General features: G+C 39.5%; 1 protein-coding gene across 3 annotated transcripts in view; it reads left to right on the top strand.

The window, feature by feature from the left end:
- Positions 1 to 25,612, top strand: part of dhx29 (DEAH (Asp-Glu-Ala-His) box polypeptide 29) — an 89,485-nt gene that overhangs the window by 24,502 nt on the left and 39,371 nt on the right. For 2 of the 3 annotated variants that reach the window (XR_011353490.1, XM_069924356.1), the window contains exons 6-15: positions 366 to 515; positions 1,223 to 1,349; positions 7,781 to 7,963; positions 8,063 to 8,225; positions 12,826 to 12,949; positions 13,905 to 14,489; positions 18,180 to 18,323; positions 18,871 to 19,047; positions 19,237 to 19,377; positions 21,671 to 21,815. Coding sequence is in view for 2 of the 3 variants with exons in the window: in XM_069924356.1 (XP_069780457.1) it covers positions 366 to 515; positions 1,223 to 1,349; positions 7,781 to 7,963; positions 8,063 to 8,225; positions 12,826 to 12,949; positions 13,905 to 14,489; positions 18,180 to 18,323; positions 18,871 to 19,047; positions 19,237 to 19,377; positions 21,671 to 21,815 (1,939 nt within the window). In the remaining variant the exon portion in view is untranslated. Of the gene's footprint in view, positions 1 to 365; positions 516 to 1,222; positions 1,350 to 7,780; positions 7,964 to 8,062; positions 8,226 to 12,825; positions 12,950 to 13,904; positions 14,490 to 18,179; positions 18,324 to 18,870; positions 19,048 to 19,236; positions 19,378 to 21,670; positions 21,816 to 25,612 lie in introns of those variants that run through there. The other variant, XM_069924358.1, reaches the window with a different exon arrangement.

Below are 25,612 nucleotides of genomic sequence, written 5' to 3'. Positions count from 1 at the left end.
CACTATTCCTTTCTTTCTTAAATATTCTTGGAGTTTTCCATGAAGTGCATCCTACTTCCTCAACTATGCAGTTGTATTTTTCCTATTCTTGCCACTCCTTGGGTTAAGTTATCTTCTGAATTCCTTAATTTCTTATGGAGACAAATATGCTCTTCCCAGGTGAAAGCATTTTCTGTGACTTTTAGCATTTTTTTTTCATTATTGTAGTTTTTATTCTATGCCTCAATTTCATTTTCAAATCAAAGATTGTTTGTATTCCACCTTGTAGGACTCTTTTTTGACTCTTTTTTTGTAAAGGACAGAGTTAGGATTCAAAACTAGGTCAATCCAATAAATTTTAAGTTGCTATATTGTCTTAATGATAGACAGCTAAAAGTCAAAGGTCGCAAATTAGCATGAAGGATTGGATTTTACGATATGCTGAAGAAGCAGGTAGTGGGAGTGAAGATGATGAAATCGATCAGGATGAAAAAGAATCTGAAAAAAAATATGAAAAAGAAGAGCACTTCGATCCAGTGAGTACGAAAATCATTTTGTAACAAGTAAAGAAACAAAATTCATGCTAAAAAATAAGATTCTAGTTTATTGGAACATGAAATTCAATCCATTTTATGCTTTCTTTCTAATACACAACATAATATCCTGTGCATTGGCACCTCCATACAAGACAGTGATGCAACCAGTCTGAATGCTCTCCACAGTACATCTGTAGAAAGTTCTAAGATTTTTTGGTGAAATAACAAATCTCAAACTTCTCACCAAGTTCTGGCCACTGGCAAGCCTTCTTCATGATTGCATCAACATGGAGGCCCCATTTATAGAATTTATGGAAGCATAAAATGATCAATGGAATAGATAAGATAGAAACTATGAGGATTTTCTACTGGCAGATATTGAAATTGGAGGACATGGCATCAAGATGGGGAAGTAAATTTAAGATGGACATAAGAAGGAACTACTTGTCCCAGAGAGAAGTGAATCTGGAATAATTATGTCCTCAATAAAGAGGTAGAGGCAGCTTCATTAAATAAAATTTTGACTGGTAGATGAATTAAGGTTGATGGGGAACAGATGGCTAAGTGGAGCTATGATCATATTAATGGCAGGTTCAATGGACGAGGTGGATTACTCCTCCTTCTATTTCTTCTGTTCTTATAAACATAACAGCAAGAGACCAAGTCTTTTGAAGGTAATTTAATGGCTTCTCACTTTTATTAAACAGAATGCTCTGTACTTAGAACTGACAGAAAAACTACTTGACATCAAAGAGCGGGCACTTTCATTCAAGCATAATAATAACAAACATGCTCAAAGAGAAGCAGGTGATAGAATTAAGATTCTCCAGCAGGGTAAGTTTGAAGAAATAATTTTGTTAAAAATTCTGTGAAAGTGAACAAATACATATGCTCCATGAAATGTTCTATTATGATTCTCCTCCAAAAGTACTTTATTGGATTTCAGTAACTGACCATGTATGTGTCCTATCTTATAAAATAAAATGCTCTGTTTATGATTTAACAAATACTTTGCAACTGTCTTCACCAAGGAGGATATAGGTTATGGTCAGTTAGGGGGTAGTGGTCATGCGGTATCAAGAGACTTGGGGAACTTTCCTGGGGAAGTAGGGGATCTAATGGATATCCGGATCCAGAAACAGGAGGTTGTGAGTAAATTGTTGGGACTGAGGGCTGATAAATCCCCAGGGCCTGATGGGCTGCATCCCAGGGTGCTTAAAGAAGTTGCTATGGAAATTGTGGAAGCACTGGTCGACATTTTCCAAAGTTCCATAGATTCGGGGGAGGTCCCTGAGGATTGGAGAGTGGCTGATGTGGTGCCGATTTTTAAGAAGGGAGGGAGGGAGAAAACAGGAAATTATAGACCGGTCAACCTGACGTCGGTGGTGGGGAAGATATTGGAGTCTATCATAAAAGGAGAAATAGCAGAACACTTAGTCAGTAATAATAGTATAAGGTCTAGTCAGCATGGATTCCTTAAGGGTAAGTCATGCTTGACTAACCTTCTGGAATTTTTCGAGGATGTGACAAAGAGGGTGGACTTGGGAGAGCCAGTGGATGTGGTGTATTTGGACTTCCAGAAGGCCTTTGATAAGGTACCGCACGGGAGACTAGTGGGCAAGATCAGGGAGCATGGTATTGGAGGTAAGGTGCTGACATGGATAGGAAATTGGTTAAGAAATAGGAAACAAAGGGTTGGGGTAAGCGGGTCTTTTTCAGGATGGCAGGATGTGACGAGTGGAGTGCCGCAGGGATCGGTATTGGGTCCTCAGTTGTTTGTAATTTATGTAAATGATTTGGATGAGGGGATTATTAATAACTTGAGCAAATTTGCAGATGACACGAAATTGGGTGGCGGTGTGAGGAGGATGTCAGGAAAATGCAGAGGGACTTGGACAGGTTGGGGGAGTGGGCTGCTGAATGGAAGATGACGTTCAATGTAAGCAAATGTGAGGTTATCCATTTTGGGGGCAATAATAGGAAAGCTGAGTATTATTTAAATGGAGACAAGCTAGGGAGTGGGGAGGAGCAAATGGATCTGGGAGTACTTGTTCACCGGTCACTGAAGACTAGCATGCAGGTTCAGAAAGCTGTGAAGAAGGCTAATGGCATGTTGGGTTTCATAAAGAGGGGATTGGAGTATAGGAACAGTGACGCCCTTCTGCAGTTGTACAGGGCCCCGGTGAGACCCCACCTGGAGTATTGCGTCCAGTTCTGGTCTCCAATTTTGAGGAAGGACATACTAGCTATAGAGGGTGTGCAGCACAGATTTACAAGGTTAGTTCCAGGGATGGCGGGGTTGACATATGCTGAAAGGCTAGAAAAACTGGACTTGTATCCGATGGAGTTTAGAAGGATGAGGGGGGACATGATTGAGGTATACAAAATTATCAGGGGATAGACAGGGTGAAGTCGGATTACTTGTTCCCAATGATGGGGGAGACGAGGACTAGAGGGCATAGTTTAAGAATACAGGATAGGCCCTTTAGGACGGAGATGAGAAAACCATTTTTTTACCCAGAGAAGTGTGAATCTGTGGAATGCTCTGCCACAGAGGGTGGTAGAGGCAGATTCGCTGATTGTTCAAAAGAGAGTTAGATAAGACTCTAGTGGACAAAGGAGTTAAGGGTTATGGGGATAAGGCTGGAAAGGGGTACTGATGGTAGTGATCAGCCATGATCTGTAAAATGGCGGTGCTGGCTCGACAGGCTGAAGGGCCTACTCCAGCTCCTATTGTCTATTGTCTATTTTGCATTCTTGGTTCATGTGAATCTCAAAGCTTCCACAGCATTATTTAAACTGAAACAGGAAAAACACGATTATATTGAGGAAAGCAAGAGCAAATCTAACAAACCAAGTTTTCATTGGATTGCAGATATCAATGTTTGTTGCATATCAGTACGATTGTATATTCTTTTCTTTGGCTTGGCTTCGCGGACGAAGATTTATGGAGGGGTATGTCCACGTCTGCTGCAGGCTCGTTGGTGGCTGACAAGTCCGATGTGGGACAGGCAGGCACGTTTGCAGCGGTTGCAAGGGAAAACTGGTGGGTTGGGGTTGGGTGTTGGGTTTTTCCTCCTTTGTCTTTTGTCAGTGAGGTGGGCTCTGCGGTCTTCTTCCAAGGAAGTTGCTGCCCGCCGAACTGTGAGGCACCAAGATGCACGGTTGGAGGCGAGATCAGCCCACTGGCGGTGTTCAATGTGGCAGGCACCAAGAGATATCTTTAGGCAGTCCTTGTACCTCTTCTTTGGTGCACCCCTGTCTCAGTGGCCAGTGGAGAGCTCGCCATAGAACACAATGTTGGGAAGGCAATGGTCGTATATATAGATAAACATTTGGTATTGTTATTTGTAATAATTTGGATTTTGCTGAAACAACAGTGGGCCGAAGTTGAGTTGTTCACCTCTTTTCATTTTGTTTTAATGAAACAAAAAACAGCTTCCAGATTTAAATTAAGAAAAAATAGCATGTTTTAAGTATCCAAAATTTGTTGGTCAACTAACTCACCACTGCTGTATGCTTTTCAAATAGTTTAGTTTTCCTTTGTTTGTAAGAACTTGCTTGATTTTCACGTTGATCATGAAGTTTACCACAGAAAGTAATGGGAGACAGTTCTTCTTCTTTGGCTTGGCTTCGCGGACGAAGATTTATGGAGGGGGTAAAAGTCCACGTCAGCTGCAGGCTCGATTGTGGCTGACAAGTCCGATGCGGGACAGGCAGACGCGGTTGCAGGGGAAAATTGGTTGGTTGGGGTTGGGTGTTGGGTTTTTTCTCCTTTGTCTTTTGTCAGTGAGGTGGGCTCTGCGGTGGTCTTCAAAGGCGGTTGCTGCCCGCCAAACTGTGAGGCGCCAAGATGCACGGTTTGAGGTGATATCAGCCCACTGGCGGTGGTCAATGTGGCAGGCACCAAGAGATTTCTTTAGACAGTCCTTGTACCTCTTGGTGCACCTCTGTCACGGTGGCCAGTGGAGAGCTCGCCATATAACACGATCTTGGGAAGGCGATGGTCCTCCATTCTGGAGGCGTGACCCACCCAGCGCAGCTGGATCTTCAGACTCCTAATTATTGACTCTAGTTCTGCCTTTTTCGCCATAGTTCCAAACTCTTAGAAATGGGTCTCATTAGCCCTCTTTAGGCATCTGAATCATTAACTTCCTGATCTGCAGATCACAATCAGTGTGGATAGACGGCAACACAGCCTGGGGCTGTTTCAAGTCGTCAAGGCCCCAGATCTTCAGCACTTCGAAAATGTATCTTCTTTTAAACTTGAGATTTAGTCTTCTTACCATTAGTGGCCATAATAATTCCTTAATACTTTAAACTAAAATTTAAAAAGTTTAAACTTGGAAACAAGGGGTTAAAAAACGGCTATTTAAAAGTCTTGCCAGAGGGGTCGAGATTGCACGTCTAGACTCTACGCCATCTTGCCACGCCCCCCCGATTGCGAGACTTTTTGACGAGCCCCACGGGAGCCGAGCACTTCTGTTTCTGCTTCCACAGAATATCTGCCCATGCTGTGTCTTTCCGGGGGTCACTGAAATCCGTGTCAGCCAAGAGCAGTTGGATGTCTTTGGGCAGCTACTCTAAGAACACCTGGTCGTACATAATGCCGTGTTCATGGTCTCCCAGGAGGACCAGTATCTCATTCATGAGCGCTGACGGGGATCTGTCCCCTAGCCCATCCAGGTGGAGCAGCGTGCCCCTCTCTCTCGCCACGAGAGTCCGAAGGTTTCGGTTAATAGCTCTTTGAAGGCAGTGAAAGTGCCTTCTGATTGTGGCCTGTGGATGAAGTTGGCTACTTTGTCTGCAGTCTCTGGATTCAGGGCGCTGACTACATGGTAGTACTGTATGGTCTCAGATGTTATGCCCCAAATCTGGAACTGAGCCACAGCCTGGTCGAACCACACACTGGGTCGAACTGTCCAGAAGGTCGGGAGCTTGAGGCCAACTGCGCTGATCGCTGCTTCATTATACATCACTGGGTTTATATTCCATCTAACTTGTCGGGGTAACCAATTGTAGCCATCTGCTACGAAGAAATACATACGCTCGCAGTGTGGGAGGTTAAGCTCTGACTTTATTTAGGCTGGAAATACTCCTTTTATACAGTTGGAGTTCCCACCGCTTGGTTGATTGGCTGACATCTGCCGCATGAATAACAAAAACAGGATCCTACCCTGGGAGCATTCTTGCATATGAATACCCTTCTTCTCTAGCCTAGTGTTGCTCTGTTAGCTGTGCAGCCTGGCCAGTGCCATTTTAGGGCTGCTGGTCTTGTACTGCCCCAACTTTGCTGGTTCACTATGCTAGGGGTCGCATTAGTGAGTCACGCTGCTGTTTATTACTGTGCGTTGGACTGGCCCAATTTCCACGGTTGCGGGCCGCCACACACTAACGCATTCAATTCACAAAAACTACTAGATAGTGGGGTTAAAGTAATACCAAACTATTAATAGTAAAAAGAACACAAACATTATAAAGACCAACAAACATTGCATATTTAGCATAACAGGCTCAATTAAGCAAATATCCAAAATCTATGTACGCTTATTTGAAGATTTCCCATATGTAAAATGAACCATGCGCAAATAGTGTTTTCCATGTTGACAAATGAATAACAGAAGTAGAAAATTAAAGTCAACCTTAATAAAATAAAGTACAAAAAAAGTGAATTAAACTAAATAGGAAAATAAAGAAAAGGCAAGGTTATTAAACTATATAGCAAGCAAGAACATTACCTTACCTAATAACAGAAAGAAAGGAACAGCTCAACTTCACCCAATCGACAGCATCGAGTCCACACTGCTGAAGATCCAGCTGCGCTGGGTGGGTCACGTCTCCAGAATGGAGGACCATCGCCTTCCCAAGATCGTGTTATATGGCGAGCTCTCCACTGGCCACCGTGACAGAGGTGCACCAAAGAAAAGGTACAAGGACTGCCTAAAGAAATCTCTTGGTGCCTGCCACATTGACCACCGCCAGTGGGCTGATAACGCCTCAAACCCTGCATCTTGGCGCCTCACAGTTTGGCGGGCAGCAACCTCCTTTGAAGAAGACTGCAGAGCCCACCTCACTGACAAAAGGCAAAGGAGGAAAAACCCAAGACCCAACCCCAACCAACCAATTTTCCCCTGCAACCGCTGCAACCGTGTCTGCCTGTCCCACATCGGACTTGTCAGTCACAAACGAGCCTGCAGCTGACGTGGACATTTACCCCCTCCATAAATCTTCGTCCGCGAAGCCAAGCCAAAGAATATAAAGGTACTAATGTACTACTTTATTAATTATATAGACAAACTAATATCTATCAGTAGAAAGTAATATGTCTATTTGTCACATTTCAAACTTTAACTACGTTCTCGTTGAAAAAAATGATTGCATCTCCTTTAAACGTCTTGCTTACCTTAAACCTGTGCCCTCCAATTAAAGATACCTTTGCTGCATAGAAATTTTTACCCAAAGCTTTCTTGAAATTTTGTACACCTTTGTCGGGTCATCTCTCACCCTTGTACATTTCAAGGAAAACAGTTTATTCAGACTCTGCTCATAATTGAAATATACCATCCCAAGCAACATCTTGCTGAATCTCCTCTCCATCCTCTCCAGGGCACTTGTGTACTTTCAAGACGATGGGCTCGTAATAGTCCAGATGTGGCTTCAGCAATCTGCTATGATTTTCTTACTCTTGTGAGCTTTGGCTAATGAAGGCCAGCATATACCTTATGCCACCCTATCTGTGATGTACCTCCAGATAGATTTGTACCTCAATGTTTTTTTTCTCAAACTTCTATTGGGTCCTACCATTCATTGTACAATGTCTTAACCTTGATCTCCTAAATAGCATCACTTCACATTTATCAGGATTAAATTCCATTATTGATTGCCCAACTTGCTAGTTAATCATTAGGTTCCTGTAACTTGAGATAACCTCACTATCCACAACACTACCAATTTTTGGTGGTGTGGAGAGTTAAGAAGACAGTCTTGGCTGGTCAATAGTCTAGAAACAAATTGGTTTCAGATTATTTTTTTAAAAATAAATTATTAAATTGCAAGTAATTATTTGAAAGACAGGTAGAAAAGTGAAAAGGTTAGTTGTAAAAAAAGTTCAATAATATCAAAACTATTCGCAACTTGTTGATGAATTGTTCTTGCTGAATTCTGTCGTATGTTTACAGAAGTGAATTTACATAATTATTAGTCACTCTAGTTTGGCATTGACATTTTTCCTTTACAATAAAATGCTCTGTTTTTAACTGGTGTAGAGATTAAACAGCTGGAGAAGCACCCTGCTTTTGATCTTTCAATAAAGATGACAGACTTTAAAAAAAATGACAAAGGCTCAACTCGTCATGCTGATGAAGCACATAATGGTACCCTTAACTTAAATTTACTCGAAGATTCTGCAACAAAAGTAAAAGATTCTGCAACAAAAATAAAAGAGGAAAGTAAGTAAATGAACAGTGTCTGTAACTTAATACTATATTTTAGAATATATTTTGGAATTGGTATGGACTTTAAATGACTTGTTGTGTTAAACTTTACAGTAAAACATGAGCCAAAGGATGTGCGGAACTTTGACTACACTTCACGAAGTTGGACAGGCAAATCTCCCAAGCAGTTTCTGATTGATTGGTGCCGTAAAAACATTCTGACTGGTCCAGCTCCTAACTATCGCAAAATACCTGTGGGTAGATTCTGGAAGTGTAGGTTTGTGTGTTATGTTACATTTTTTTTGTAAGAATTAATATCTTAACAAAGCCTCACCCATCATTATAATTATGGTTTAAAGACAATTTTTCTTTCACTCAGCCAACACATTTTTGTTTGTTTTACTTGAGTATTCAAAAGAATTATAATTGTCTGTGTCACACCACAACTTTTTAAAACCATTTCACCCTTTATTTCTCATAGAACATAAATTAGAGCAGTTTTCTTTCTTTCATTTTTTTTACTTGTTCTTCATTCTAGTGTTTCTTTTATGATCTTTTTTCATTGTTGTTCCTTCACCAGTTTATGCAAGCATCCATTTAGTGACACTATCAGATATTGAAGCCTTTATTTGATCTCATTTATTTTAATTGTAAAGTGCAGGTTTGACAGGTTTCTATTGATAACAAATCAGTGGATGTAATTCTAAATGCATGAAAGATTGATTATTCTACCATTCTTAATGATGGCCCTATTTTGAAATAGTCCTCATGAATCTTTGTCTATTTTGGACAAGTTTAAAAGTGATGTTTTTGTGCTTAACTTTCAGTCTACAGTTATATTTTTGAAAAAAAAATGTTTAGAATTTTAAATTCTCGATCAGTGGTTTTCAAACTTTTTCTTTCTACTCACATCTTTGGCTTGGCTTCGCGGACGAAGATTTATGGAGGGGGTAAAAAGTCCACGTCAGCTGCAGGCTCGTTTGTGGCTGACAAGTCCGATGCGGGACAGGCAGACACGATTGCAGCGGTTGCAGGGGAAAATTGGTAGGTTGGGGTTGGGTGTTGGGTTTTTCTTCCTTTGCCTTTTGTCAGTGAGGTGGGCTCTGCGGTCTTCTTCAAAGGAGGTTGCTGCCCGCCAAACTGTGAGGCGCCAAGATGCACGGTTTGAGGCGTTATCAGCCCACTGGCGGTGGTCAATGTGGCAGGCACCAAGAGATTTCTTTAGGCAGTCCTTGTACCTTTTCTTTGGTGCACCTCTGTCACGGTGGCCAGTGGAGAGCTCGCCATATAACACGATCTTGGGAAGGCGATGGTCCTCCATTCTGGAGACGTGACCCATCCAGCGCAGCTGGATCTTCAGCAGCGTGGACTCGATGCTGTCGACCTCTGCCATCTCGAGTACTTCGACGTTAGGGATGTAAGCGCTCCATACCACCTTAAATAATCCCTATGCCATAGGTGCTCTGTGATTAGTAAGAGATTACTTAAAAGGGTATGTGAGTGTGTAGGGAAAGTTGAGAATCACTGCTCTTGACCTAATTGTTACTAAAATATTTTGCTTGAGAAAAATTGTTATAGACCCATTTCCTTTGGAGTTATGAAACCATGCACATAATGAGTCAATTAGGGATGATTAAAACGGTGGTTTTCAAACTTTTTCTTTCCACTCACATACCACCCAAGTAATCCCTTGCTAATCACAGAGCACCTATAGCATAGGGATTATTTAAGGTGGTATGTGAGTAGACCTTTTACAAGGTACAAGGACTGCCTAAAGAAATCTCTTGGTGCCTGCCACATTGACCACCACCAGTGGGCTGATATCGCCTCAAACCGTGCATCTTGGCGCCTCACAGTTCGGCGGGCAGCAACCTCCTTTGAAGAAGACCGCAGAGCCCACCTCACTGACAAAAGGCAAAGGAGGAAAAACCCAACACCCAACCCCAACCAACCAATTTTCTCCTGCAGCCGCTGCAACCGTGTCTGCCTGTCCCGCATCGGACTTGTCAGCCACAAACAAGCCTGCAGCTGACGTGGACTTTTACCCCCTCCATAAATCTTCGTCCGCAAAGCCAAGCCAAAGAAAGAAGATGTGAGTAGAAAGAAAAAGTTTGAAAACCACTGATCTAGAATTTAAAATTCTAGATGAAGGATAACAGGAATGTTCTTCTGCAATTCTTGTCATTGGCATCAATCCAGTGAAGAGATCATAGTTTCATGAAGCTATTTTGCTTCAGTTGTATTTAAAGAAAAACAGCCAAGTTGATTCGTGATGAGAGAAACCCTGTATTTTAAGGAAGTGTTTCTGTGAAGTACAAATCAGAAGGCTGAAACGCAAGTCTGCTGTTGGTTGTGAAGGCAGGTTAGAGTGAACAGATTTTGGTATAACAAGATTCTCCAAATTTGGCCTTACCATTGTTTTGTACAATTTCACCATAATAGCTCATCTCCTGTACTCAGTACTTTGATTTATGACCCTCTCTACCTGCAACTTCACTTTCATCGAATGATGTATCTTTTTCCAGATTCTTCTGTTCTACAGCACTCAGGGTCCTACCATTGACTGTGTCTGCTCTAAGGGCAGCAAGGTTCATGTAGCAGTTAGTGCAAAAGTATTACAACGCCAGTGTTCCAGGTTAGGTGTTAGGTTCTAGTGCTCTCTGAATTATTCTCCCCGTGGCCTGCATGGGTTTCCTCCAGGTGCTTCAGTTTCCTCCCACCTTCCAAAAAACATACAGGCTTTGTAGGTTAATTGGTGTATTTGGGCGGCATGGCTCGTGGGCCAGAAGAGCTGTATCTCTAAATCTACAAAAAAATTTTGTTCATTGTGAAATGTTGTTGGAAATTTGAAATAAAAGTGAATTCTGAAATACTAATATCAGATAACATCTGTGAAGGAAGGTAAACTGTGTTAATGTTACAGTTGGATGTTCTTTTATCATAACTGACCTGGATTGAAGATGGGCTATTGTTTCTCGAGCTTACAGTGATGTTAATTAGAACAGCAATGGCTAAAAAAAAAGTCAATGGGGTATGTGGAATGAGAATAAAAGTAACAAACAGTTGGGAGCTCAGAATTACTGTTGTATCACCCTCTTTCATAATGAGACTCTTCTTTGGAGAGACTAAATACAGATTGAAGAACACTTCTGTTCAGTCCAAATAATTGGCAGGAACTTTTGCTGTTTCTTGGTCTGCTTTTGCTCTCTGAGTTTTGACGAACAGCTTTCACTCTCGAGCATCTTTCTGGGGTTGCTTCTTATTTCATCCACATTCCTTCATCTTTATCTTAAATAATCCCAAGTAAAAATTCTTATTTTGTTCTCTTTGAGTCATTTGAATTGTAGGCACCATTCCCTTTTAATAGCTGAAATAAAATACTGTCCATGAAGGATAAAGACAGTATTCTTTATTTTTGTAATAATATCAAGTGGCTCTGTAATTTTATCTGTTGTGTTCCCCTACTTTATTTCTAACTTGTTTTTTTTTGTATTGTTATAATCCAAAAAAACAGTTCAGCCCATCACAATTCCATTTGACCAAAGATATAGGAGCAGAAGTAGGCAATTCAGCCCATCGCGTCCATCCAGTTTCCCACTTTTTCTAGTATTCTTGTTTTACTTGCTCGTTAGCTTCCCTTGGGTCTAATAATCCATTATCTCTTAGTATTTTATATGTTATACTAACAGATAAACCATACTCAGAGATGATGGCAAAGTATGATGAGGGAGGAAACCAGTGAGAGGCAGGCCTCTGGCGTTGTGAAATTGTAGCACTTAACTGTTCAAATAAGCAACTCCAACCAAAGTATTCCGCTTTTTTATAGTGTTGGATCTGACAGATATCATGGTTGTTGATTTATGCTTTTGTTATGCAGTTTTAATCATTGCAAAGAACTGATCAATGCTGCAGTGGGGAGAAAACAATTCCAATATTTCTAAACATAGATTCCTTGACTCTATAATTCCAAAGCATCATGTTACTGGCAAGTGCTACCTTTTGGAGTTTGCCTTTTCTTCTCATTACTACGTGGGTTTTGTTTGTATGCTGTGATTTCCTCCAACATCTGGATATCCTGGTAGATTAATTGGCCTTTGTAAATTGTCTCTCCAGGGCCAGGGTTTTATCCTGGCCTCACACACATGCTCAAGGTTTTTTTAGTAAAACTGTTAATCCTAAACACTCAAGATTTTGACATCACATGGGCAGATTTCATGGTCTATTGTATTTGTTGATATTGCAGCATTCTTCACTTTTGTTAGTTGATACATGATATTATTAAAAAGATTTCCCTGTAAAATTAGTAAACTAATGTAAGTAAGAGAATCATGTCGTTAGTGTGTTAATAGGAATGACAGAATCAGGTCCCAAGGTGCTAATGAAAGCAAGATGTTGTAGTGAGACCAAAATGGAGTCAGGAAGAACGAGACTAGTAGTTGGTGGGCTCATTTGCACTCCAGTTGTTTATTGAAACTTGCCGCGCTGCGCCTTATAAGGCTATGGGTAAGTCCTGCCCTCCTGCTAGAAACGACGTCATGATGTTGTCCCATGCGCATGCAGACCTGACGGGCCGGCAGAAAAGACGACCCTGGCGCCATCATCTTGACACGGCTGCTCTACTGCTGCAAACATAACACGCAGAGCAGTTTCCCAGTGGTCAGTGATGTGCACCACCACAATGTGTCAAATGGAACAAAGGAATGAGCATCTTGTGAGCCAATGCCAAGCTATCAGTATTTCTGAACTATTGGGATGAGATTGTCAGAGTTGTATAGTATTTGGGATAAATGAAACATGGTATATCTGTTGCCTAATTTGATTGTGGTCATACACTTTGATAGTCTTCCTGCTAAATGCAGTTTCTTTTTACTATTCAGTGTAAGAGTAAATCGACAGAAAGATGGAATACTAGAAGTGTGTCCCACAATTCTGACTGAAGATGCCATGCAAGCCCAACATCTGGCATCTACATTGGCTCTGTGGCATTTGGTAAGAGGACAGGTAAGATCAACCAGTACACATCCATTCGTTATGTTTTTTTTTAATGCTTTAAGGACTAGAAAGATTTTCATGTAGCACCAACTACCTTGACATCTTTTTATTTGAAATTGTATGTGGATGTTGGAGAAAGCCATGCTCTGGCTTCGCTGTGGATTTTAAGGCTTGAATGAGTATTATGCATTGGAATGGGCACTTCTGTGAGGTAGTGAAGAATGCTTAAGGTTGCGGAGTCATTTAAAATCAACTGAATGGAAAAGGAATTGAGAAAAATCAGCAGTTGACTATGGTGAATTATAAATGCACTTTACTGTGTTCTTTGTTAGCATTCTGTTTGATTGCTTTGTTTCTTTATATATTGATTATGTGGTCCTCTGTAAACAGATCATTTCTCATTGATTTAAATTTGGAACTCTTCAGCAAACATTTTGGTTTGTTACATCATTCTACTGGAAGAACTCAGCAGGTCGAGTAGCAATAGAGAGAGAAAAAAATGGTCAATTTTCAGGCTGGAATCCTTCATCCAAAATGGTCAACAATTTTTTTCTACACTGATGCAATTCAACCCATTGAATTCTTTGAGCAGATAGTTTGTTGCTCCAGATTCCAGCATCTGTAGTCTCTCGTGTATCTCTTGTTGATTTGTTAAACTGTATGTGTTCTATATTTCTTAGTAGGGTATGGATGATGCAGACCAAATTACATTCGTTGCTTGTTACAAATTATTTTTGGGAAAAGGGGTGAAGGAACTTTACAGCTTCTAATTTTCTACGGTGATTTTATGTATGGAATTTCAAAATTTTGACAAAGTAGCCATCAAATAATGGTATTGTATACTAATGCAACACTTAGAATGAATTAGTTGTAATGAACTCACAGAAATCTCATTCATACTGTGCAAAAATAATTATTTCAAGTTGGTATGCTTCAAACTTAACACTTTATTTTTAAAAATCAGGCTGTACATCAGTTGCTTCCACCTACATATCGGGACGTGTGGATTGAATGGAATGAAGCTGAAAAAAAGAAAACTGAGAAAAGACAGATGGAAAAGAATAAACCACGTGAACAATTTATCAGCAAATTGTTAAATACACTCAAACAGCAACCATCGACTTGTGTTTCTGTGTCAGCAGAAGATCCAGAAGACTCTTGGGAGAATTTGATAACTGAAGATGACTTTCAAAGTTTACCTTTTGAAAAAGAGAAGACCGATAATTTAGAGTCATCAAAGATTATTTTAAAAAATTTGCATAGCTCTATCAAGTTTCAAAAACATTTAAAAAGTAGACAGCTCTTACCTGTATTTCAACATAAAATGCAAATTCTTGAAACCCTGCGGAAACATCGAGTTGTGGTCGTGGCAGGTGAAACTGGCAGTGGGAAAAGCACTCAAATACCTCAGTTTCTGTTGGAAGATTTACTATCAAGTAAAACAACTAAATGCAATATTATTTGTACGCAGCCTCGAAGGATTTCAGCAGTGAGTTTGGCAACAAGAGTTTGTGAGGAACTTGGTTGTGAAGAAGGCCCTGGAGGACAAGTAAGATAATGATAATGAGTTTATTGTCATATGTATTGTACAAGTACATATGTACCAAAATGTTTACTTGTTGCAGCCCAACAGGTACTTCATTAAAAATACAACTTTAATAGTATATGTTAAATTAGATTGAAAAGAGATAATAAATACAAAATATGGATAATGAGTAGTCACAGTTACCACAGTCCAAGAAAAAAATAGCATTACTATTCTACAGAAGGTCCTCTATAGTGTCAGAGCAGTCTATGATTAGTGTAACAAAGGGAGGTTCAAGAGCCTGATAGGCATTGGAAAAAATCATTCTTGAATGTAAAGGTGCTGATCTTCAGGCTTCTTTCTGTACTTTCTTCCCAAAGATACCAAAAAGAGGTTGTGACTAGGGTAATGGGGGTCATTTATGATATTGGCTGCCTCGCGGAAATACCTCGCATAGATGTCTGCAGTGGATGGGAAGTCTGAGTCTGTGATTGACCTGGCTATGTTTGCTACCTTCTGTGGCATTCTAGGACACTCAAATTGCCAAACGTGGTTATGATGCATCTGTACATGCATCTGTAGAAGCTATAATAAGTATTTGATGACATGCCAATTCTCAGAATTCTTTGAAAAATAGAGGCTTTTTTCATGGTTGCTTTGAAGTACTGGTTCCAGGAGAGATCTTCTGAGATAAGGACTCCCAGGAACTTGAAAGTACTTATCCTCTCCACCTCTGTCCCATCCATGCAAACAGGTGTGTGGTCCCAGTCCCTAAAATCCTCACTAAAGCCCCTTTCGTACTTGCAAGTGGTCCCAGGAATTAATGGCCAATTGGCCTTTACGTGTCTCATGTGAAAGGAAAATCTTCTCAATGCTGGCGTCAAATGATGTCATCTTACACCCAGGATTGATGACCTCAACTCCAAGTACAATGCCCAGCATCTGCAGATGCTGGCATTGCAATCAGGCGAGTATAGAATTGGCAATTGCATTGTGGGATTGAAATGACCCAAGTTTTTGCATGAGTGCAGGAACTTGAAAGAATAAAAGATTAAAATAAAGGTATAAACTTTGCCATTGGAAAGTCGCAGCAGAAGAGGGAGGAAAAAATAGCAATATCGGACAGTTTTTAAAGGAGAGTGGGAAAGTTAGTAGTGCTATAGCACACAATTAATAAAGACCATGGGAGAAAACAATGATGGACATGACTTCCCAGAAGGCCATGCGGCAGAGAAATGGTTATATCCATGGAGCATTCATAGAAGGGTTTCTCTGCTGCACAGCCTTCTGGGAGGGTCATTTTTTTCCCCAAGGTATTTATAAATTGTACATGATGGCACTACCATCTTTGCCATGCTGTTGAAAAATTGTCCACTATTGCCATTGTTGTGGAAGTAACAATCAGGGCCATTAGTGATTAAGTTCCAATGTGTTTGGTTTAGGATGATAGGTGGATGAAAAAGCTAAGTGAGTTTAAGAGTTTGTTATTCTAAGATACTGTGAAAGAAATTAGCTTGAAAGAGTATGATTGGTGTCTCCAGTATGGTGCTGAAGTGCCAAAAATTCAAATGACCCCACTCCCATATTTGAGAGAAAAGTTCAATTCCTTGACAGAGTGCTGCATGGTAGACCCTGTATCGATTTAATTGGCCTCCTCGTAGATGATGATAACCCTTAAATATTTTTAATTCTTCAGATGATTTCATTCATCTTGCATACTTAAAGAATCTAATAAATGCTAACTTCAGAAGGGGTAATCTTGCATGCCCACCACTATCTTTTTTTTAAAAAAAAATACAACCTCAAATTAGCATAGAAAAGCCAGCACTAAAGATGCTTTAGGTTAGGTTCCTTTTGAAAATTTAATTTACGAAGGACAAACATTAATGCATTATTGATTAAATGGAATTAAGAAGTTTTCAAAAAAACACAATGACAGAATAAAAGATGCACGAGTTTGTTTGGAAGCCGCTAACTTTTTGTGGGGAGACCTTGCCTTATAGCCTTCATTCATGATTTTAAAATTAATTGAAATATAGATTCAGAAGGGAAAGTTAAGATCTTCAAAGAAGAATCCACAATTTTAAATTTAATAATGAGATAAATCTGGTAAATATTTCATCACAATTATAGAAATGTGGTCTCTCTAAATAGTCTCTTTTTTCAGATATTCCTCCCATGACAAAGCCTCCATTTTCCTCGCATAGTTCACATAGAACTAAAATCTAAGAAATCCTTCAATAGATGAAGAAAAAGTTATAATTTAGAACTTCTGTAATTGATGGCCTCATGAGGATGAGTTGAATATTTCAATTTGTAACACTAAATCGCTGTCCTCATTCCCCTTGTAAGGTGTTTGGAGAGGTAAGACATTTAGAGGCTCTAATAGTTCAATGGTTAGAACACTGGTCTTGAAAATCAAGTTCATTCCCCGCTGGGGCATCATTTCTGTGAGGGGTGCTGGACAAACTTTGTCTTTCTTATGGTAGACAAAGTTAAAGAATTTTGTGTATGTTACATTCTAAGTGTAGTATTACATGACAATAGTTGATCCTTTGTAGTGGCGGCTACACTGCTCCTGCAATAACACACGCAACCAGACAGGTTGAGCTTAGTGAGCAGACTAGTTTATTGCAGGCTGCTGGGCTACACTTATACTCCCAGCCCGGACCTGGCTGAGAACTGCGCTGGAGGGTGCTGTCGTCATCCGGGTGTCACATGGTCCCCAAGCACGGGTTTCTAAGCCCCGAGCTGAAAGGAAGGAAACCCCCGACGGCACCATTTTGGCCGGCTGCCCCGCCACGTGGCTTACAAACAAGGCCGGTTCACCTGCCTTGTGGTGAGCCACCACACCTTTACCTTTAACTGTTGGAGCCAGTATTGTCAGTGGTAGAGGTCCCAGATAAAAGTGATGTTTTCCATGTAATCTTGGAGAGTAACTATTTACTTTGTTTAAAATTTGCACCACAGAACAAAAATTTAGATTAGTATTTGGGGTGCTCATCGAGTGGTTGACTTTGTTCTGCTTGACATTGAGCAAATTGAGTGTTGTACTTCTCCAGGCTTAACTTCTTTATATTGCAAATAAGCTTTAGGTTGTTTGTCATTGTATCAAACAGTAAGAGTATACCATTCACATAAATACAACTGATCTGGTATAGTTTCTATTCAGAGGGTGACAGATCTTGATGGCATGGAATTTAGCAATGGTAATATTAAGAGAAGGTAGTTATTTTCTTATTGGAGATGGTCATTAATTCCATCATATCAATTTGAAATTTATGGGCTAGATTTCTTTTTTTTTAATTTAAGTTTTTTTTAATTTAAAGGTTCAACATAGTAACAGGCACTTCCGGCACATGAGCCCATGCTAGCCATGTGACCAATTAACCTACTGACCCCATAAGTCTTTGAAATATGGGAGGAAATCAGAGCACCCAGTGGAAACCCGCACAGACACGGGGAGAACATACCAGCTCCTTAAAGACATTGCCGGATTTGAGCCTGAGTTGCTGGTGTTGTGATAGCATTGTGCTAATTGCTACACTAATTGTACTGCCTACAAACTCCTTGCAGACAACACCAGATTTGAACCTGGGTCGCTGGCATAGTGTTCTGCTAGCCACTACCCTAACCATAGTAACTTTAGTTCTCAAGTATAAAACACACTTGCAAAGAAGTGTCTTTAAAAATGCTTAATATCTCTGTTTGTAGAAATCTCTTTGCGGTTATCAAATCAGACTGGAAACAAAAGTTGGAGAATCTTCCAGACTTCTATATTGTACCACAGGTGTTCTACTGCGAAAACTACAACAAGATGCATTTCTTACCAATGTGACTCATGTAATTGTGGATGAGGTTAGAAAAAGTCAATTTTTACAAATTTCTGGATCATAATAGAGTATGCTGTGATTGTCTAGATCCAATTCTTCATGTCCAGATCCACCGTAAAATATTAAAAATCAAAGCAGGAGTAGGTTATTTGGCCCCCTCAAGCATGCACAGCTACTCAACAAAATCTTGACTGAATTTTCTACTTTATTTTCTTGTCCTCTTCTGTGATTTCTCTCCCCAGAGATATTTAACAATTTTATTTTAATTTACTGATACAGCATGTTAACAGGCCCTTATGGCCTGTGAGGTTGCAATATTCCAAATACACCATTGTGACTAATTAATCTGCTAATCTCATATATCTTTTGGAATGTGGAAGGCACCCAAGAATTTTGAAAGAATCAGATTCTTCCTCTGCAATACGAATATTGCACTGCTATTTAATTTTTTTTCCACTTAATTTTTATTTGTTGATGCTGTAGTGCAAAACATGGTCATGTATATTTCTGCAATAAAGCCATTGTTGAAAAGTTGTCAAAATAGATTTGCTGATTATCTCATTATATTGTAGGTTCACGAGAGAAGTGTACAATCAGATTTTCTGTTGATCATTTTGAGGGACATGATGCAAAAACGCTCAGATCTGAACCTGATTTTGATGAGTGCAACTGTTGACAGTGATAAGTTTGCTAATTACTTTGGACATTGTCCTGTTATTAATATCCCTGGACGAATTTATCCAGTGCAGGTAAGAATGAAGAAAATTTTGAATTTATTTTTTTATCCACTGAGTGGATTTTGACATATTTAACAGACTGTATCTGCATTTTTTAAAAATTAATTACTTTATGAACTTCTTGCGAAATATAGACTGCTTTTACACCATTGCTCTTTAAAATTAGATTAACGTAAATTCCTCTCCCGCAATTATGTGCAGGTTTTTCATTTGGAGGATGTAATAGAAGAGACAGGCTACATTTTGGAAAAGGATTCTGAATATTACCAGCCAGTTTTGGAGGAGGAGGAAGAAATTAATGTGACTATCACTGACAAAGGAGGAAGAACCTATCAACATCAGGTTGTTCATAAATCGCTGTGGCTACAAATAGAGGATGTTCATTATAAACTGAAAATGCATTCTATAACTTAAAATAGATGTGCAGAATTATTTTCTAAGGCAATATCTTGATTCCACTCTGGCTAATAAGATCAATTTAGGAACCCTTAACTCTTCCTCAAACAAGACAGGAGATGGTTGATGGAGCAGATGAGAGGGTAGGTTTTGAGATGGTGTATTTCTTCTGTGAAGGGCTTCAGTCAGGTTCACACTACAATTCAGAATGCTCTTTCTCTACAGGAAATTGGAAATGTTGCTTTTCATTAAGGAAACTTTGAATCTTTTTCTCTCAATTCCTTCAAATCTTCACCCACAATTGCATTTGGTATTGAGTGCCTGTTTTGGGAGTAAGACATATAAGCAGTGTGGTCCATGCCAAGTTGGGAATGAAAATAATTATGACCTCAAATCATTTGGGTGCATATTGATATTGAGGCTGATGTTAGTTCATGTTTTTCTGTAGATGTGCTATGTATGTCTGTATGTGTGTTTGCAGTGAATTGCACCGAGGACCAGAGAACGCTGTTTTGTTGGGTTGTACGTGAACAATCATGACAAAAGACAAAGGAGGAAAAACCCAACACCCAACCCCAACCAACCAATTTTCCCTTGCAACCGCTGCAACCGTGTCTGCCTGTCCCGCATCGGACTTGTCAGCCACAAACGAGCCTGCAGCTGACATGGACATTACCCCTCCATAAATCTTCGTCCGCGAAGCCAAGCCAAAGAAAAGAAGACATGAACAATCAGATGATAAATAAACTTGAACTCCAACTTGAAATTTAAAGATTCGCAAGCACTGGTATTTTTCCAATACCTTCTGTTGGTGGTCAGGTCTTAGAAGCATGAGAAAGGCAGGATTCATGAGGGCTATGCCAGATCTTCAAATGATATTTCTCAATCAACCAACCATTATGCTGACATATTGAAGGGATGTGAATTTTATCATCAGTGTTTGCCTTTATAGAGATGGCTCCAAAGAAATGGGCAGTTAGTCAGTTTTTTTGGTGTGAATTTTCATTGTTGGAAGACAATATTCCACAAAGGACAGGTTAATAGAGGACCATGGTTTTGCAGATGTTCAGTATATCATCTTTCTTCTTGTAGGTGTGAATGAGCAAATTTTTATCTCAGGCTCTATGGTCTTTAGTTCTGAGTTATTGGGTGTTGATTGTGGTTGCTGCAGGTTAAATAGTTCTCCATTTGTTCTGAATAGTAGATCCATTTACAAAGGAGATTTGTTGGAGGTGAAGTCGAACATGCTGCGAGAAAGTGCTGGGGCAATAACACTGCCTCACTTGACTGACCCTCACTGAGATTTATTTAGTATCATGCATTACATTACTGTCAAGGAATGGGGATAATTTCTGTTGGCAGTGAAATTTGAGGAAAATACTTCACAGTCCCTCTTGATTGTTGGTGTCAATCATGGCTTGAATCATGGGTTGAATCATGGCTCGTGTTGTTCCCTGCATTTTTGTTGAAGTTGTTGTGAGATGAAAATGATATCTACAGTACAGAGAGTCCCTGGGTTATGAACAAGATCCGTTCCTATGTCTGTCTTTAAGTTGAATTTATAGATAAGTCTTATTTAGCATCAGTTAGTCAAATGTTTGTCTTAAAGAAACAGTTCTTAAAACAGTTTAGATAGGAAAAAAGAAAAAAAGATCATGATTAAAATTTAACACTTATACTTGTTCCATCAATGTCTTGCATATCGGAAGGGGGTATTCGTGAGGAAACATTATGCACATGTGCAATTTGGTGACACAATTTGTTTGTAAGTACAAGTTGTTGCAACCCGGGGACTCCCTGTATCTCCATGCTGTGATCAAGTTTTATCTTTGTTACTGGAAAGTTTGGAACTCTTTCATTTGGCTATGTTGTCTATTTGGGCAATGCTTCTGAAAATGAGTGATTGAGGAATGCTGCAGTGATGTATACTGCTGAAAGCAGGCCTGCAAAATTAAATCCAATCCAATCCTCATAATGATGCCTTTAGTATCAAATAAATATACCATCCTGAAGGTGAGTAAAGGACATGTTTGCTTGATTAAGATAGCAGTGTGGTTTTGATGCAAGAATAAAAATGTTCATTTATGTATATAACATTGTCTGAATTAATTGTTTGCAATTAATAAAATTACAATTCTGATAGTTCCAGTTTTAGAATTTTTAAATACTGACATGTCTTTTCTCTTTCCCCTTCAAATGGCATCATCTTTTAATTCGTTACTGATGCTATTTATTTCAGGAATATTTTATGAAAGGGCTCATACCCAGCCATAATTTGACAACTGATCTTGAACTGTACAGTGGTCGAACACGTCATGCTATTCAGTGCATGAATCCAACTAAAATAAATGTAGATCTCATTCTAGAACTGATTACCTATTTGGGTAGGTGAAAAATTATATTTTGTATTCTCTACTCTAATAGCTATTCCTGTCCTTGGGTTTTATCTGCTGCATGTGCTACTAGCCAAGCAATTCTTTTGTTACTTGTCACAAACAATCACAGCATTTTTTTTAAATCTCTGAAAATATTTTGTTTACCAAAAATGAGGCAGGGCTGCTTTTGTTTAAAAAGCAAGCTCAGGTTTAAAGGTTTCTATTTTACATTAATGGCTATATTGACAAATTATTCTAATTTTTAATATTGTCTCACTCAATAAAGACTCAAAGTTTAGCAAGAATCTGTTTGAAATTTGGAGTTAATTGTAGATAGAGATAATAACATTTTCACTTCTTTTGTATGGACAAAAGAAAAACTGTATGTGGGAAGCAGTTGTTACATCATAAACCTGATCATTATTAGCTTCATTTTGTGCCAACAGGCCATTTGGTAGATAGACAATAGACAATAGGAGCTGGAGTAGGCCCTTCAGCCCGTCGAGCCAGCACCGCCATTTTACAGATCATGGCTGATCACTACCATCAGTACCCCTTTCCAGCCTTATCCCCATAACCCTTAACTCCTTTACCAATGATCTATCTAACGTAGAATTGTATAGTGCTGCACAGTTACATGTGACCAAATCTTAGCTTGAGTATAGCACTGACTTTGTTTAAATATCTTAATAAATTGGTTATGACAATAAATGAATGTATGATCAAAGGACAGAAAATTATCATTATCTATACAGCTTCTCAAGAATACCTTGTATAATTTTTCTCCTATCACAGGAAGCTGGAATAGACTATTGGGGGAGTAGATTCCATCACCACAGAGCAAGCAAAGAGAAAAGAAAGATTATGATGTAAACCAGCACAAAATATAAAAACATGGTTTAAAACTTTTTTGAATATTTTATTTTTGTTTTTTTTTCCAAAAATTATGCATAGTGATATTTTAAATATACAATATATTAAACTTTTGCTCACAAACGCTGCAAACATAAACAGTGCCTCCCTCCTCACCTTCCATGCACACTGATCCGTTCTTCGCCACAGCTTACATATATTTTAAGTATATAGACTACAGTTGGAGAAACTACATATTTCTAGTTACTTTTATACTTTTTGTTTGTTTTTTTTATTACTGTACCTGGGCCTCTATGTGGTCCAGATATGGCTGCTAGACCTTTACAAAAGTGTCATATTTATTCTTTAAGTTATATGTGATTTTTTTTTTCCATAGCTGTTCATTTCTGTAGTCCATCGTGCTATAAGTAGAGGGGAGTTGGACTTCCAAGTGATTGTGATACATTTTTTCACCAGTTTTCTAATTTTATAAATGAGATTTGATATTTGGTCAATTTGTTGCTTATTTCCATGAAATTTCTTAATAGATACAACTCTGGGTCACCCATTAAGGTCACTCATTTTATCCGAGTTAATTTTTCTGCGATTTTGGCCAAAATGCCCTCACTTTCACACACGACCATGTGGCATGTAGGAAAGTTTCTGTCTCAGTCCCATATCTGAAACACATCTCTGAAATTTTGGCTTTTGAGCTGTGACTTTTGTGGGGTAAGATTTCATTGGTGTTTTAAAAAAAATTATACTGAACCAGTCCTCGTCTTGGGTTCAAATGAGAATGTACTCAATGGAGGAGGGGGAAGCAAAGGACTTTATCTATAAATGGAGTTTCAAATCACTAAAGAAAAGACAGATAACCCCACTCTAATACATATGATTAGAATATGGCAAGAAATTAATGAATGCATAGGAAAAAAGATAGGGATATCAATAAAAGCACTATTGTGTAAAAATGTGTTATTGCCTATGAACATGGGCAATAGAATATTAAATGTGTCATATGACAAAGGTACAAGATATATTAAGTACTGTAAAACATCATTTTTGTAATTAAATTACAAAAGGGTACCAAAAGTTAATGAAGGACCCTTGGAAGACGATAAGGGGAAATTAATATTGAGTAATATGGAAATGACTGAGGTCTTGACAATTTTTGTGTCAGTCTTCACAGTAGAAGATGCATTTAAAGTGCCAAAGAGAGATGTTAAGAATGTGATGGGAAGTGAGAACCTCAATGCAATTGTGATTACTAAAGAGATAGTGCTGAGCAACTAATGAATCTAAAGGTAGATAAGTCCCCTGATCCTGATGGAATGTATCCCAGGTCTGAAAGAAATAGCATGTTACAGTTGTGTGTAAATTTACCAAAATTTTCTGGACTTTGGGGGGGTCCAGGAAGATTGGAAGGCAGCAAATGTCGTGTCACTTTTTAAAAATTGTATGTAAGAAAAAGGCAGGTAACTATAGGTGTCTTTGAGGATATAAACAAACACAATGGGTAGAGGGGAGCACGTAGATGTTGTATACTTGGATTTCCAGAAGGTGTTTCATAACCTGCCACACCAAAGACATCCAGAAGCTAAGGATGCATAGAGGATTGGTTAACCAAGAGAAGGTAGAGAGTTGGGATAAGTAGGTGTTCCTCTAGTTGGCAGTTGTGAGCTGAATGACGCAGGGGTGAGTGCTAGGTTTGAAACTGTTCACAATGTACATTGATTGGAAGAGGGGATAGAGTATAGTAGATCAAAGTTTGCTGAAGACACTAAACTAAGTGGAAAAGCAAATTGTGCAGAGGATTCAGAGATGTAAATAGGTTAGTGAGTGGACAAGAGTCTGGCAGATGGAGAATGGTGTGAATATGAGGTCAAGCACTTTGAAAGGAAATGCAGAACATCAGATTATTATTTAAATAGTGAAAGATTACGCAAGATGTGTAGAGGGACTGGGAGTGCTTGTGCATGAACTGCAAAGGTTGGTTTGCAGATGCAACAGGTAATCCAGAAGGCAAATAGAATGTTGCCCTTCATTATTGGAGGGACTGAATTTAAAAGCAGAAAGGTGCCAATGCAACTGTACAAGATACTGGTGAGGCTGGACCTAGAGTACTATGAGCAGTTCTGGTCACCTTTCTTGAGAAAAGATGTATTGCCTTTGGAGGTGATGTAGATGAGACTCACCAGGTTGATTGCAGAGATGAGAGGGTTAGCCTTTGAATCATCTGGAACTGTACTTGCTAGAATTCAGAATGTTTCTGACAGAAGCAGATAAAATTATGAAAGATTTTTAAAAAAGAGGCAGGAATATTGTTTCCACTGGAAGGTAAGTAAAACTATCAGACATGGCATCAAGATTCAGGGAGAGATTGAGGAGTGAAATGAGGAGAAGCAGCTTTTCCTACAGGACAGTGAACTTGTGCAATTCTCTGCCTGAGGAAGCAGGAACACATATATTTAAGACATATTTTTGCATAGTAGGGGAATTCAGGGTTTTGGTGAAAAGGCAAGAAGTTGGATCCGAGTCCATGGGCAGATCAGCCACCATCTTATTAAAGATCAGATGGCCTACTCCTGTTCCTGTGTTCTGATAAGCCACTTTCAGGTGGCCACAATACCCGACTGTCAAGCAGCCTATTGTACTCCTATGCGGCTGTCAGGTGGCCACCTGAAAGTGGAGAACCTGGCTAGGAGGTTTACCAACCTAACCCTCCCTGCTGCCAAAACCGACCCTCCCCACTGCCTGACAGTCCCCCGACATGGGACAGCGGGGCTGGGGCTGCAGTCCCATGCCAGGGGCTTTCAGGCAGCGGGGAGAGGTGAAAGCAGTGGTGAACCAAACAGAGCAGTCCGTGGCTGTAACTCTCCGGACTAATATTGCACATGCCAGCATTAGTCACTGTGAAGGAGCATACTTGAAATGGGAGCGTGGATTGTAGGAAC

The sequence above is a fragment of the Narcine bancroftii genome, chromosome 3, assembly GCF_036971445.1.
Source record: "Narcine bancroftii isolate sNarBan1 chromosome 3, sNarBan1.hap1, whole genome shotgun sequence".
NCBI classification, from domain to species: Eukaryota; Metazoa; Chordata; class Chondrichthyes; order Torpediniformes; family Narcinidae; genus Narcine; species Narcine bancroftii.
This window is presented reverse-complemented; position numbering and strand designations above follow the sequence as displayed.